Consider the following 15,882-nt stretch of genomic DNA (forward strand, 5'->3'; position numbering starts at 1 on the left):
ATGTAAAAAATATAGACCTTACCTTTGTATTAAGTTGGATGAAGACTTTGTAAATAAGAGGAAAATGATTGTAACTAGTGAGGTTACAAGAGAACTATAAATAGTTGAGAGAATGTTATTGTAATCATCATTGGATCATTTCTCATCAATTCAACTTTGGTTTCCTATTCATTTTTCTAAGTACAAGATGGCTAGACTATGGCTTCTTACCATTTCTAACAATTAGTTAAATTGTTATTCCACTTTCTAGTTAGATTTTAGGCTATATCATGCAAAGCTAGGCCAAGCTAGGATCCTTGCATTTCATTGGTATCAAAGCAATAGTTAGATCCAACTAGAAAGTCGTTTTCTAGAAGTTACAAACATTATGTTAGCAATTATGACAAGTGATTAGAGTTACATTCTTGGTTGCTATGTAAAGTCTGACAAGCTTCTATAATTACCCATGGCTACCATTGAAGACATTTCCATAAGATCTTGACAAAAATGGTGGCATCCATGTCATTTTACCAAGTCCTAAATACAACAAAGCGTGAATTGGCAATTTCTTGACCAAAAAGAGTTTACATCACTTAAGAGAGCCAGAAAAAGTTTGCTTTTTGAAGAAACGGCCTTTCTCTTTTCCCAAGCTCTCAACAAGATTTTATGGTCGAACTTTCTTCATCTCCTCTATGACTTCTATTATGCAAGAGCCCTTTGAAGCTTGATTCTATGAACCGTAGGAAGCATGTCAAGCACCATAATGATGAAACTCCCTACCACGTTGACCTGCAATAGATCAATGCATTTTGCACTGCTTGGTAGTGGAGATTTAGCTTCATCTCAGCAAGATGTCTTATTTCCCTTCATAGTAAGGCTTGATAATGCTTCATTTAGGGACTTGGCAACACTATATGACAACCTTGATGTATGAGTTACTTCATTTAGCCCATTGGTTATTGTTTAATGCTGAATATTACAGGGCAACAACTCACTTATTCAATCTAATGCTAAAATCTTGGTCATTGAGCTCTATTTTTGAGCCTACACAAGCTCCATTGCATGCAAACTTGGTTTTCTTCAACTTGGGCAAGATTTTCTCTTCATTTGAGCTTCCATTGGGCATCATAAACCCTAGTTATGGAGGTTCTTGATTGAGTGGACATCAAGCCTTCTTCTCTTCTATCTTTGTCATTTGAAGTGGGTTTAAGCTCAAACTCTTCCTAGAAGTACACTTGAAGCTTCAACATACCACAATGGCCAAAGATTGAAGCATTGTCTTCAACCATTGGAAGTTCTCTTCAAATCTTTGCTATGGAAAATGGGGTAGCAAGCTTCTTCATCAATTTCTTGAAGAATAGAAAGGGCTTTTGACATTTCTTCACTCTTGAGATTAAATCTCTATTTGAGCATCAAATGACTTAGCATCATTGTTTCAAATCATCAAGATGTCCCAAGATTTGATGTATTCTTCCTTCTTTACTTCCTTGGACATCAAGGTATCATGATAATCCTCTTAAATCTTGGTCCATTCTAGTTCTAGTCATGGGTCTTTTACTCTATTTTACATCGGGAATGTAAGAATATGCCCAATCCATTCACTCATGATTAGCATTGAAGGCTTATGAAGGGATCTTATGCACTTCTATTCTCTTAAAGTGGGGACAGCAAGGTATTCTTCAAGTTTGATTCTTTGTTGATTAAATATTAAAGAGTGTATTTGTTGTGTCCTTAAAAGCTTCCTCAATCAATAATTGTGCCAAATGCATGGTGGTTTTATGGCAATGATGCATCTTTAGTCTTTTTGGCAAAGATGAAGGCAAGAATTGGGGGTTTTTTCATGTAATGATCAATCTTTTGAGAATGGATTATGTAATCATGATGGAAGCTATTGAACTCTGCAATTGAATCATGTATGGTTATCCATTTGTGGATTCTTCAATGCCCTTGAGAGATTCCATGCTTTAAAGAAAGGAATAGTTTTCTCCAAGGTGTTGTTGATAAGGCCTATTGAGGTCAATTGCAAGGAATTAGTCAATCTTGGTTATTTCTATAAGGAATCATGAGTGAAATTTGACTCATTATGCACTCATTTTGGGTCTTACACATGCCCAAGTAATTCTATCAATTTCTTGAAAGGTTTTCTGATGTTTCATGGGTGAGATACATGGAGTTACATGCGCAAACAAGCTCATAATAGGGGAAAACAAGGTGTTGTTTTATCTATGGATAGATTTGGCAAATTTTCTACAAATTTTGGTATTCAAATTCTAATTAAAAATAGATGCTTATAGATTGAAGGGTATTTTCTAATATTCGAGTGGAGCCATCAAACACTTCATTTGGACAAGTACTTCTCAAGCTAGAGGCAAATCAGTGCATGCAAGGTACTATGGACAACACTTATAGGCAAATTAGTGCATGCAGGGTACTATGGACAACACTTACACAATGCCTAATTCAAAAACAAGTTCTTATGGAATTTATTATGCTTAATGATAGCAAACCTATGGAAGATACAATGATGGATGAGGCATATGGGAAGCAATCATCCAATGGATTGCATGGTCAAATTCATGCAAATGGGTTATGTCATACACATGGACAATCACCTATGCAATCTACATATTCAACACCGTGGCATAAATTGCATACTAGATATGAAGAAGGAAAAAAGAGGCTTATTGAAGACATAATGAGCATGACAAGATATTTATCTATGTATGGGCAAAGGCAACCTCATGTTAATCAAAAAACCTTATGAAATTGTCAACATCATATTGATCATTATCTTCATGGTTCTATTAGGCATTCTATAGGTCAGCATTCAAGATATAATCCTAGTCATGCTTATGATGGTCAGGAATAGCAATCTTATACATATTCCCATACATTGCAGGGTGATTTTTGTGACCTTATAGGCATCCCCATGCAAGTGAATTGTAGGGTAACTTTCAACCCTATGCAAGTGAACTATAGGGTACCTCTTATGATTCTTATGGGCAACCCTATGTAAGGGATCCTCCTACTTATCCTTTAAGTTGTTGCACTAATATGGATGATGAACAACATGCTATAGTCAGTTCGCCTACTGCAAGGTAAATGGTTAGATGGTAAGAGTGATGGAAGATGAACATGAAGAGGAAGAGGAAGAACAAGAAGGTGAAGTTTAAGAAGAACAAGAAGATGAAGCTAAGGAAGATCAAATAGATGCAGATGAACAAGAGTTTGAGCAAGAAGAAGAGCAATCTTAAGATGTTTGTGCTAAAATTATAGTTTTTGAAGACCATGAGTCATTATATGATGATGCTTATGATGGTCCACATCAACCTATGTATAAAGATAGTATGCAACAACCAAGAGACGGAGTTCTTAAGAATGCATATGAGTTTATTGATGGGGATTCCTATGACCATTGTACTTGGATTACATATGCATATGGCATGGATGAAAGAATTAGGGACACTTTTCCTCTTTTGGATGGCTACTATCTTGGTATATTTTTTTGATCCAAGTGAGGATGATTATCATTGTGTTAACAATGTTTTGAGAAGACTACAAAAGCGCAAGTGTCGACCACTATTTTTTGGTGGATATTATTTCTGTGGACCGTCAATGCCTTATTTTTTGGACACTTGGATTATATTTGTACTTTATGGACATCACTACATTATCATGGATGTATTACTTTGTGAGAGCCGAGCTCACTCCCGTGCACATTGTATTCACCATACCCATAGTTGTATTTGTCGCACCTGCAACTATTGCATGGGTTACACACATGTATTTGTGATTAGAGTATCTTAGGTTTGGTCCAATCAGGCTAAGATTGAAGCATGCAATGATGATTGACCGGCCTAGAGCCCACAAAGTGGATAGGATGCCCAAAAAGGGGTGCAAACCCTAAACGCAAAAGGGGTGCAACCCCTGAATGCAAAACACAAAAGGGAGTCCCACAAACCCTAAATGCAAAAGAGGTGTAAACCCTAACCCTAACCCTAATTATTGGTCTATATAAGGGTGGGAGGTCTCAATTGTATTCATCCCTTTTGGCACATCCATGATGCTGCAAAAGCTCTATAAGTGTGACTACTCAAGCTTTCTATTCAATCTTTCTTGTCTATCATCTTGCTTCCATCATGTAGAGAGTGACTAAGAGGGAGAGAGTGAGAGGTGTGTTGAGCGAGGGACTGAGGGAAAGGTGAAGCTCTTCACCATCGTTTTGCTTTTCTCATCTTCTCTACTAGCTCTTCGACTCATTGATGTGCTTAATTGTGGATGTGAAGGAGTGATGGCATTGAATTGTATTGATTGTGGTTGTGAAACCATCTTCGAGCATTCTTTGAGTCATCAAACGCAAGGTAAGTTAGGTGAGTTCACTATAACTCGAGCTAGTCTTGTGTTCTTGCTTTCTTGGGTTAGAGAGGGGGATGCTTGGTTAGTTAGAGTGGAATGTTGAGAGACAAGGCGAGAGACTGTCGTCGATGTGAGTTGCAACTTCTGAAACAATAGAAGTTTGTCCCGACTATTGGTGCATTAAGACTCAACGCATTGGATGTGTGATGTTTATTATGTTGGATTACCATTTTATCTCGATGGGTCTTTTGGCTATTTCATGATGTCCTGAAAAAAATTACAACTTGTAATAATTTTCTATGTTAAAAGTACTATGTAGTATCTTTAACATTTAGACACTTTGTTTGCCTCATTTGGAGGAGTATATCTTGAGTTATGGCCATTTTCCTTCTATAGCCCTATTCAAGACCATACAAATTTTGACAGTTTATTTCTCCAGCTTAGAGGACAAAGTTTTTGAGGAGGGGATGGTTTGTAATGTAGGAAATATAAACCTTACCTTTGTATTAAGCTGGATGAAAGCTTTGTAAATAAGAGGAAAATAACTATGACTAGTAGGTTAGAGAAGAACTATAAATAGCTAAGAGAATGCTTTTGTAATCATCATTGGATCATTTTTCATCAATCAAACTTTGGTTTCCTATTCATTTTTCTAAGTTTAAGGCAGCTAGGCTATGGCTTCCTGCCATTTTTTAAGCTAGTTAATTTGTTGTTCCATTTTCTAGTCAGATTTTAGGCTAAATCTGTCTAAGTTAGACTAAGCTAGGATCCCTTCATTTCAGTTATGGCTATTATCTACATATGCTTTGGTATTTAGTAAAACATAATGATGGTGCAAAATAATTCAAAATAATAACTTCTTGCACATCCATTATGATAGATGAGAGAGAGAGAGAGAGAGAGAGAGCTTAGCATATGTCTTTCTATCACTCTGTCTCATTCACACAACTCAACTTGCTAAATGTTTATAAGACCTTTTCACTCCACATTGAAGTTATTTTCTCATGAGACCTTTTCACTCCAAACACTTTACTAAGGCACCAAACTCTTGGAGGGGTGATAAAAGCATGTATGGGGGCGTAGTAGAGATTGTCTTCTATGGATGATGGTATACACTAAATTAGAATCATGAGCAAGAAAATTACAAAAGCATAAGGAAACATTAGGAAGGAATGTACTACAAGAGGAGGAGAAGGAAGAGAGAGAGAGAGAAGAGAGAGAGAGAGAGAGAGAGAGAGAGAGAGAGAGAGAGAGAGAGAGAGAGAGAGAGAGAGAGAGAGAGAGAGAGAGAGAGAGAGAGAGAGAGGCTCATCCAACTTTAGGTTTTGCCAACAAATGGAAGAATAAGTGCCATTCAAAAATGTGAAGCTACCGAGGCATAGCTAGGTTTGTAGCACCACTTTTTTGCACAAAGTGCAATTGACAATGAGGGGTAAGAGAGTGAGAATAACATATACATTGGCAATGAAGAGCAATAGATTGATAATAAAGGAGCATTATCCTCAATGTGTGTAGCACATCCTTCAGTTCAAATGTGAAGCAAATGAGGGAGTGAAGGTAAACACAACCATGGGAGAAGCTCAAAGGGAGCTTGGAGTCTTCCTCAAGTGCCTTCGCTATATGCAAAAAAGAGATGCTATGTCTCCTCAATACATCCTACAAGAATGTAGCATTAGGAATGTAGTGCACATCATACCACCATCGATGGTCAAGGTGCCATGTGGCCATGGTCACTACCAAGTTCAAGGTCGTCATGTAGGACTCTTGTGATCCCGTATTGGAAGAAGTTGGAGTACGACCATATGCTTGGACACATTGGTGGTTATCTTGCTAGACCAATTGGATGAGCACCCCTAGCATGCCATGGTTGAAGAGCTACTAGCCACATGAATGAGGTTGCCATTGGATGAATTGAAGAAGCCCCCCATGTGGCAATGCTACCAGGCAAGCTAATAGGGGATGTGCCCATGTCAAAGTGCTAATCATCATGTAAGATCATGGGACCATTGAGCAATCTTAGATTCTAATTCATCTGGTGCAATCATAAATGTTGATTCAAGTTTATTGACATCCAATTATTAATGTGAGAAAATTTTAACTCTGTTGTATGTGAGATTTTATAGAGATTAGATAGTGATTTTGAAGTTACGATGACATCTCGAGTAGTTAAGCTCTCTCTCTCTCTCTCTCTCTCTCTCTCTCTCTCTCTCTCTCTCTCTCTCTCTCTCTCTCTCTCTCTCTCTCTCCCTCTCCCTCTCCCCCTCTCCCCCTCTCCCCCTCTCCCCCTCCCCCTCTCTCGCTCTCTCCCTCTCCCTCTCCCTCTCCCTCTCCCTCTCCCTCTCCCTCTCCCTCTCTCTCTCTCTCTCTCTCTCTCTCTCTCTCTCTCTCTCTCTCTCTCTCTCTCTCTCTCTCTCTCTCTCTCTCTCTCTCTCTCTCTCTCTCTCTCTCTCTCCCCCGCTCTCCCTCTCCCTCTCCCCCTCTCCCCCTCTCCCCCTCTCCCCCTCTCTCGCTCTCTCTCTCTCCCTCTCCCTCTCCCTCTCCCTCTCCCTCTCCCTCTCCCTCTCCCTCTCTCTCTCTCTCTCTCTCTCTCTCTCTCTCTCTCTCTCTCTCTCTCTCTCTCTCTCTCTCTCTCTCTCTCTCTCTCTCTCTCTCTCTCTCTCTCTCTCTCTCTCTCTCTCTCTCTCTCTCTCTCTCTCTCTCTCTCTCTCTCTCTCTCTCTCTCTCTCTCTCTCTCTCTCTCTCTAAGACTATGTTGATTTGCTTTATGCCTTTGCTACTACACACACACATAAAGAGAGAAAGAGAGAGAGAGAGAGAGAGAGATGTCACACAATCAACATTTGACAAATGAACGGATTGCACATGTAGACAAATGTATGTTGACTGTTGTACACTACAAGTTTATATCATTTATTACATGATTGTGTGAATAATATCAACAAATAGACTTTTCAAAGTTGTAGGATTTTACATGTTAGGTGTAGAGCGCTTAGTGCATTGTGCGCAAAGTGCACTATTTTTAATGCTTTTGATAACACAGCCGCCTCCCTTTGCTCACAAAATTGCAAAGTGAACAAGGTGAAGCTCGTGAGCTTTGCTAGAAAACAAACCGTGTAACATGCAGTAGCAACTTGTAAATAGAATAGAATAGATGCTCCCAAAAAGACAAGATTGTTTAATCTAATCTCCTTTATTAATCTTATAGAAATGACTCAAGCCCCTTGAGGCTTGGGGTCTCCTATTGAGCACTTCCCAACCATAATTGATATTTGTGCAATTGTTTTAAAGGCACAACAAAATAAGCCAAGTATTTTAAAAAATACGCAAATTCACAAATGTGTAGAACATGATATATTCCAACTGAACTTTATGAGGCAAAGTCCACACTTCTAACCTTTCATCATGCACAAATGTGTAGAACATAATATATTCCAACCAAAATTTATGAGGCAAAGTCCACACTTTCACTATGCACTTTGCCACCCCTAAAAAGAGTTCCAAGTACTCAATTTTGTTATAGAATGTAGGCATTGTACGTTATACTCAATGGCATTTCACACCAAAAATGCATGAAATTCCTTGAACATGTATTCCCCCTACTATCCATATGTTTATACCAAATGTCTCATTGCAATGAAATACAATATGGGAAGTGTAATTACCCATATGAATATGAGAATAATCATTGTATTCAATTTATACACTAGACATTCAATGTCTTACATGGCTATATAACTCACATTGTAAAGAAAGCACTCTATAATTGTTATACCTAATAATTCAAACTCGTTTCATTTGCAAAGGCAAGCAAATGATAGCACAAAATGTAACAATTTAAAGGCTTTCTTCATTGGAAACAATGAATTTAAAAAAGAATAATAGAGTTACATTGGCATCCTCTAATACACCTCAAAGGCACACAAGACAAAGTGACAAACATCACTTTAGTCACAATCCACTTTGGGGTGCCATTGGCACAAAAAAAGAAAACACAACCACTAAAGCTGCAAGGGATACTAAGTATATCATGATCGTAAAGTAGTTCAATGCTTAAGCATTCTAAACTCCTCTGTTATGGCTTTGTTGCTTCAATAAATTGTCCATTTGCCCACTTTTTTAGCCACTTTCATCTGGGCAATTTCACTTGGTCATGCTTTGAGTTGTGCTAGTGTAAGTTCATTTGTGATCCACATTTTGATCCCCTTGAACCATTTTGATGGTCTAATGCTTCAACTTCTATATTGTATAACTCCAAACTCCAAATTTGCCTGATTATTCTAGTGATACATCATGGTACAACCCAATCAAGCCCTTGTTTTTCTTGTATTGGCCTTAGTTTTCTCTAACATGTATGACTTTGAACACACTTGGCAATCTTCATCATCTAGTTCATCTTGTGTTTCTTCATGCCACTCCTCAAGGAGGCCTAGATGTGCAAGGGATGTAATCTTGTTTTGCAATGCAAGTTCATTAGCTAGTGAAAAGATATTGTACGTGTACTTTGCTTATATGCCACCTTCCTTATTTAAATTTCCTTTTGTACTTCCTTTTGCACTTCAATAGTAATTTCCTTAATCTCATATTCAATTTCTTATTAGTTGTAGCCACCTCCATCACTAATTTTCCCTCTAGCTCTCCTAAGGACGTGTACTTTAGCAAGTGAGTCCTTCAAGTCTAGTCTCTACTTTCAAGTTGCAAAATTGGTAGTGGTATTATGCCCATGGGCTTAGCTCTCAAGTTGGCTTGAGTAGTACTACTAGGACTCTTGAGAAATTCCTTGGGTATGTCTTGTTGGCAATGCAAGAGCTCAAGTCTACCCTCTCCCCTAGTTGTTGCCCTTGCACCATCGAAGGAGATGATGAACAAGTTTGGAAAAAACTCATAGTTTATGGGTGTGAATTGACCTTTATATAAGGGATAGGGGAATGTCCTAGAGGAAGAGCACATATGTGGGCTGAGAGAGAGAGAGAGAGAGAGAGAGAGAGAGAGAGAACACAATGGATTGTGACTATTTGTTTTGAATGGAGGGTTTGACTGTGCAATTGTTCACATGGGACACATCATTCAATTGTGATAGTGTTGTCTAACTAAGAGAGACATGACAGAAAAAAGCAAGAGAAATGTGATGGGCCAAAGACACAAGACTATCATTTTTTAAAGATAATAGGATATCATAAGGCCGTATGAAGGTGGACTCAAAATGTAAAGCAAAATTACACTACAAATAAGAACCATACATACATTTCATAATCCCAAATTTCCATTCCAATCACAATATAATATCACATTCAATTGACCCACACTTACATGATCTCCTTTGTGTTTCAAGCACTCCAAAATAATAATGACATATTCTTAGAAGCTATTGACAACAAAGGTGCTAACTAACTTGTGCTTAGTTATAACATTCGATAACTCACTTGGGATAATGGATAAGGTATTACTCTTGTTCCTTTAGTATTCAAGGCTTCTCACGTGATACATGGCCTTTCACTCGGCACAAAATTAAACTACAAAAATAGCAAAACAAGAAACTATGACACAACAAAATGCACAACTATTTCATGGTTTGAGAAAGAGATGGTACTACAAGAACAATAAGACTTGGGAGAACAGAGCAAGAATGGACTAATTGGTCTTGCAACTCCTTAATTTTGTTAGTTTGAATGTCCATCATAGAGTTGATTGTCTATAACTCGATTGTCTGAGCATTGATCAAGGCTAGAAATTCTTGTGCTTTTCGTTGTGTCCAAAGTGGATATCTCAACCTTCTGATTTTCCAACAACTTAGTAGCTTGCTCCATCTATTTAAAAAGATCAACCAAAGTCTCTTTTGTAGAGCTCAATTCAATTGTGGCTTTATGTGACTCATCCTTGGTCCTTTGCAATTACTCATAAATGGAAGAATGCAATTGCTGAACACAAGTTGTGATTGTCGATTCAACAGAACTCTAAAGATCCTTGCATAAAAAGGGAATGGTATAATCTGCCACTAGGTGACTAAGGAAAGGATCTTGAATATCAATATTGCCCTTTCTTTGTGCCAAAAACAAATTTGAGCATGATGTAAGGAATGCAAGGAGACTCCCTAATGTGGCAAGAACAATAACTAGAGACATTGATTCTTGTATCATTTCCGTAACCCCCTTCAACAGCTTGCATTGGATCACCAAAGGAGACAAAGAGTCATGGGCTTCCTCTTCAACAGGAATGGTATCCTCAACAAGAGCAAGAGGATTTACAAGGGGATCTTCAAAAGGTGTAAGCAAATTCTTATGAGGGATAAAATGAGTAATGCAAACATGCAAATAAGATCGATAAGTCACATTGGTTATAAGATCAAAATTGACTTTCATGAAATGTTTATCTATCTCTTCAAGGAGGAAAGAACTCCAATCAATAATCGCACCTTTAAGCACCATTCTAAAAGAATGTAGAACATCTATAATAGTCCATTCCCTATTCACCCTCGAGGCTTGTTGAACAATGTTGATATAAACTACACAAAAGGCTATTGCTGCCAATAGTGTGGGTCTAGATGATACAACTTGAGACTCAAAAAGACTGGGTGTTTTGAAAGGACATTATCATACACTCAAAAGATGATCTAGTCTCCAAAAGGCTCATCCTGAATTTTTCTCCAAAAAGATGATCTTTAAAAATTTTATCATGTAACCAAGTCACACAACGATGTGCCATTTTCATCTTGTCTTGAATTTCCTAAGGCTCCTTGTGTGAATAGGCTTATCGACTTCAATTATATTTTGAAGTGGCTAACAAATGGCCCACTAACCACCATAGTTGATACTTCAAGGAAAGTACCCATAATTAAGTGTATTTGATCATCTACTTTTTGTGCCTTGCATCAATAACCTGCACATAATTGTTTGTGACAATTAACTTATTTAACTATGATCTGATCAAACAAACCAAAAACATGCAAATAGAGAGAACACAAACAAGAGCTATAAGGATTGGTGGCTATGGTCCTGCAATACCCGGGGGTAAGAAACAAATAGTAAGGAATTGCCTTATGTCAAGATGCTATGTTGCTTTCAAAAAACTATTTGAAAACCAACTTCGTATCATAGCTTGTATCTCACTGGCTCAATAGGGAGCATGTTGTCTTCTCATAAACATTTCCACATGTCATCCTTCACCGTCAACCTTTGAAGCTTTTTGATCGCCAGAAATGCAGGACATTAGAAAAATCACATCCTGAACATGGAGAATTGAAGATCAACGATGGTTCCTCTCATCTATTTCACTAGCATAGCAGGTGCAACAATGCTCAAACAAAGCATAATCTTATGAGGTCAGTCTTTGTCCAAATTTAAGAACCCAAGCTATTTTAAGACCTTTGTCAATGAAGCAGAAGCTACAAAGGAGTTTGGAAACTGAAAACATGGGGCAAATCCCTTTGCAAAATCCAGAAGGAAATCCAAGGTGCACCGCATGACCACACAAGTATATATTGAACTCAGTTAGGATTACATGCTACACGTAATGGTACTACGTTTCCATGATATTTGGGGTAGTGCAACAAATTGGACAAGCCTCCTCCGTCCTATTGCTTGGCTATGTACAACAAAATGGGCGAGCCTCCTCCGTCATATTGCTTGACCATACCGTGCTCGAGGGGAGTAAGCCTAGTTGTTGATAACTTCAGTGACAACCATGGGACTCTAGAACTAAGTCAATCGGGCACACATGAAATAAAACGTGACAAAACTTCGATGTATTCACACAATGTCATGCATCTTGGAGTACACCTTTGAGACGTTCTTCTGTCTGCCTCGAGAGCAGGGATTATCAAAGAAATTTAGGTTACAAACACCCGGGGATCTCGAGTCTCGATTGTACACACTTGTCAAGATATATTCGTAATAATATAGTTCTAGAGCGACCCTACGTGGTCAACTCTCATCGGAATGATCACCATACTCCCGTACTGTCAAAACGGCATGTAACAAAACTCCAGCAGGAAAAATGAATGGCAAAAAAATGTAGAAACTTCGCATTGAGAGAACAGCTTCTAACGTCAATTAAACCCCATTTTCCTGCTATAGGGGCATTCAAACGACATCTCCAAACGAATTAGTCTGATAGGCCAATTCCGATGGACCCAAAGCGAACACACCATACTATTGTTGGACGTTTTCAAGAAAATATAAATAGCTGTGCCCGCCAGGTTTAAAACCCATGCGCAAATACTCTCAGCTCAATAATAATTTGAAGTAAAATGTCCCACTAGAAGGGAAAGTGTGAAGGCTGAAACGGGCTAAACTGCAGATCAAAGTGGAGCACGATGACCGACCGAACAAATAAACCCCTACCAAATTAACAACTTCAAGCATTAAATAACTACCAAGATGACCGCCACCAAACATTAAAAGACAAATGCTTCAAGAGTTTTTATTCTAACTCTGAGTTGAAAGAGATTTAAACCGTACAAGGGTGTAAGCGAGAAGAGACAAAAAGAGCCAAATGACCTTTGGAGGGAATGCGACCACGGTTCAAAAGTATATGAATGGCACAAAAATACCTCGTGATACAGCCCTCTCCACACTTCATTCTAGACATGGCTTCTTCCGTTGAGGTTTTTCGTCAGCTGACAAGTGGATGATCCAGCTTTGTCTGAATATTCCCTTTGGACTCTTGAATCGAATAACAGCTGTATAGTTCCCTTAAACTGCTCTTCCATACATTACAAAACCTGTAAGACCATCTGGCATGAATAACTGTACCAATTACCCTCAGGCTTGTGAGATTCATGCAACCCTTTAGCACAGTCCAGCAACTTGCCTCTCTTTGTTTAGCTTCATGCCAAACAGCAAGACACAGAATGGCACCTTCCAGTAGCATCCCTCATGCTTACTGCATTAGTCACACGTTTAGACACGTGCTCTCTTGCTGCAAGATGGACATTTATACTGCTTTATGTGCTCAGCTCGTGCTGGGGTAATCTTGACACATTTCCCATGAAACCACCTCTCACAGACATCACAAAATATCCAAAATTCATCCGGTCCATAGTTCTCTCCACAATGTCCACACAAAGTGTTACTTTCATGCTCTTCATCATCATCTTCATATGGCTCCTCATCATTGTCTTCGTAATCATCTGCTGAGACCTTTTCTTCCTCCTCCTCATCCTCATCATCATATGAGGGAGGTGGTCTATTAGGTAACTTCTGCAAGATTAAAAACGTCTAGTTAAGCTGAAACTCACTTAACTAAGAATGCTGTACAATAGCAAATCTGTCTAAGATTGACTTGCTTCAATAGACTAAAAGAAACATTTCAGAACAGCACAGCCACTACTTAAGCAAGCTAAGCCTTAAGCAAATACAGACAGGGTGACAAGGTGCAAGCAAACTAAGGATGTCAAGTTCCTACTTTTAGACAGTCTTCCGGTTCCTAACCTTGAATGTATTAAACTCTTACACATTAAGACCTTTTCCATGCCCAATCTTTTGCTGAAATCAGCATAAACTTAGTAGACCTATATACCGGTTTAGTGGCAGAGATGTTGGGCTTTTGACTTTTGTTGTTGGCAGGAGCACTTTCTTTGAGAGGATGCCGCCCCGTCACAATATCCAAAACAGTTGGCAAGTCAGTGATTAGGTTGAACAGTCGTTTCCTGCAATTTTCATGCCAACAAAAGCTCATAAGCCATAGATAGCAAATGCATTGGTCCAACCATATTGAAACGAAAACAATTAATCTTCATCTTTCACACTCTTCTACCATTCTCAGGAATGTAGGAAGCAGGTCTAAAAAAAGGTAATACTTACAGCACCTTTCTTTTAGCATAAGGATATTTCAAAATTGCAACTAGATTAAGAGCAATGCATGTCAAATCTTAGCTTGTCCTGCTTAATACGAACACTATTGCAAAATACCTGAAATTAACATCATCAAATAAACTAAGAAAGAATTATAGTGAAGAGTTGACTGGACTAACCTTTCATTCTTGTCGAACCTTGCACCAAAGTAGAATGCAACAGACATGAGCCAAGCATCACTATGAACAGCTACCAAAGATAGCCAGTCCTTTTGCTGCATGCCATCACGGGCAAAATTGATTCCAACTGCAGGCTCTGGAAGCTCTGGGGGCACTTCATCAGCAGGTAGGTTGACTTCCCAAACTTCATCAGGAAATCCATAAAGACACAAATTGTCCTTCTCTGTGACGTTGAAAAAGAAACGACAAGGATGAGGATCATTAGGAAACAGTACATTTGAAATTTTAAGTCACCTTGACTGTTGCGATTAAGGCCTTGAACAATCCTACTGCCTTTTCATAAAATCGTTTCATCAAGGAACAAGTTCAACAAGGCTTTCAAAAATTGCTAGCAACAAAATTCTAGACAGCCTAGCAAAACAGTCTCCAGGATCCAGAAAAGCCAAAATAAAGCTACATGAGCGCGGATCAAGTGAAATAACAACACGCTTGCAACTTCGATGCAGTCAAACCCTTGCAAAAAAGACGTAGATGTAGCAAAACGAAATTATGCCATGCGAATCTGAGACGAAAGATGCTTCCCGGAAAACTCAAGCAAACTGGCAAAAGAATTGAGGTGAGGCATACCTGGATCGCATTGCTGGCAGAAATCTTCCACGTCTGATAGGCAAAACAGCAAATGAAGACCATTTTGAAAAATTTAACACAACAAATGTAAAGACAAGGAAGAAAGCGTAAACGGCAAAGAGAAAGAGCAAGAAAATTTGAAACAAACCAGTAGTGAGGGCCTTTAGGACGCCATTGCGACGGCCAAGGAAGTCCTTGTAGACGTCGTCGACTGTGCGAGGGTTAGGGGGGAGGGACGACTCTTCCATGAGTCGAGGTTAGGGTTAGGGTTTCGAGTCGGTGAAAAGGGGCAAGATCACAGGGACGATGGAGCGATGCGCTCATTATACTGCGGGTTATGTCGGTCGAAGGTGGCGATGGAGGTCGACTGCGATAGTGCTCTTGCCATGGATCTCTCTCTCTCTCTCTCTCTCTCTCTCTCTCTCGCTTTCCCCGTCTCCTTCTCTTCCGCCTCCTCTCTCTATTCCTTTGGCCTCCTTTTTGATTCCGGGAAGAAGGGTGCGTGATCTTTCAGAAACACGTGTCTCGGCCTCACACGTGTATGAAATGGAATTCAATTTTCAAAGGTTCCTTGAGCGCCCTTATGATTAAATTTACTACTCTTACCCTCCAACAAGGTCATGCTCCCCATCAATCATCAAGTGCGTTGATGATTAGAAGGGGTTTTCTCCTTCCCTTCTTAGTTTTGCAAGCAAGGAGTTGTCTAAATACATTTTCCTAGGCCCACCTGGTCCATCTAGAAAGAAAACAATTTTACAGTAGGAGGCAATAGCATCGAGTACAATGAAGTATGCCATTTTATGACAACCATTCAAACTCAACTCCATTGATCTTGCCTTATTTTGCAGAGACACTTAGATCAATTGATGTTGCCTCATATTTAGATCTAGTTGAGTAAAGATCCACTTAAGACTTTTATGGTCAATTACCAGTGAGACCTTCTTCTCGAGCAG

General features: G+C 39.0%; 1 protein-coding gene across 1 annotated transcript; it reads right to left on the reverse strand.

The window, feature by feature from the left end:
• Positions 1 to 12,724: 12,724 nt before the first annotated feature.
• Positions 12,725 to 15,402, reverse strand: LOC148021687 (PHD finger protein ALFIN-LIKE 3-like). The gene is made up of 5 exons (XM_087697178.1): positions 15,078 to 15,402; positions 14,930 to 14,962; positions 14,303 to 14,525; positions 13,849 to 13,978; positions 12,725 to 13,529 (listed from the first exon to the last, which is right to left on the reverse strand). The coding sequence occupies exons 1-5, from the start codon at positions 15,175 to 15,177 to the stop codon at positions 13,230 to 13,232; spliced, it is 786 nt and encodes a 261-aa protein (XP_087553304.1). The 5' UTR covers positions 15,178 to 15,402; the 3' UTR covers positions 12,725 to 13,229.
• Positions 15,403 to 15,882: the final 480 nt, after the last annotated feature.

The sequence above is a fragment of the Lygodium microphyllum genome, chromosome 17 (assembly GCF_053477565.2).
Source record: "Lygodium microphyllum isolate KBCC chromosome 17, Lygodium_microphyllum_v1.1.10, whole genome shotgun sequence".
NCBI lineage: Eukaryota > Viridiplantae > Streptophyta > Polypodiopsida > Schizaeales > Lygodiaceae > Lygodium > Lygodium microphyllum.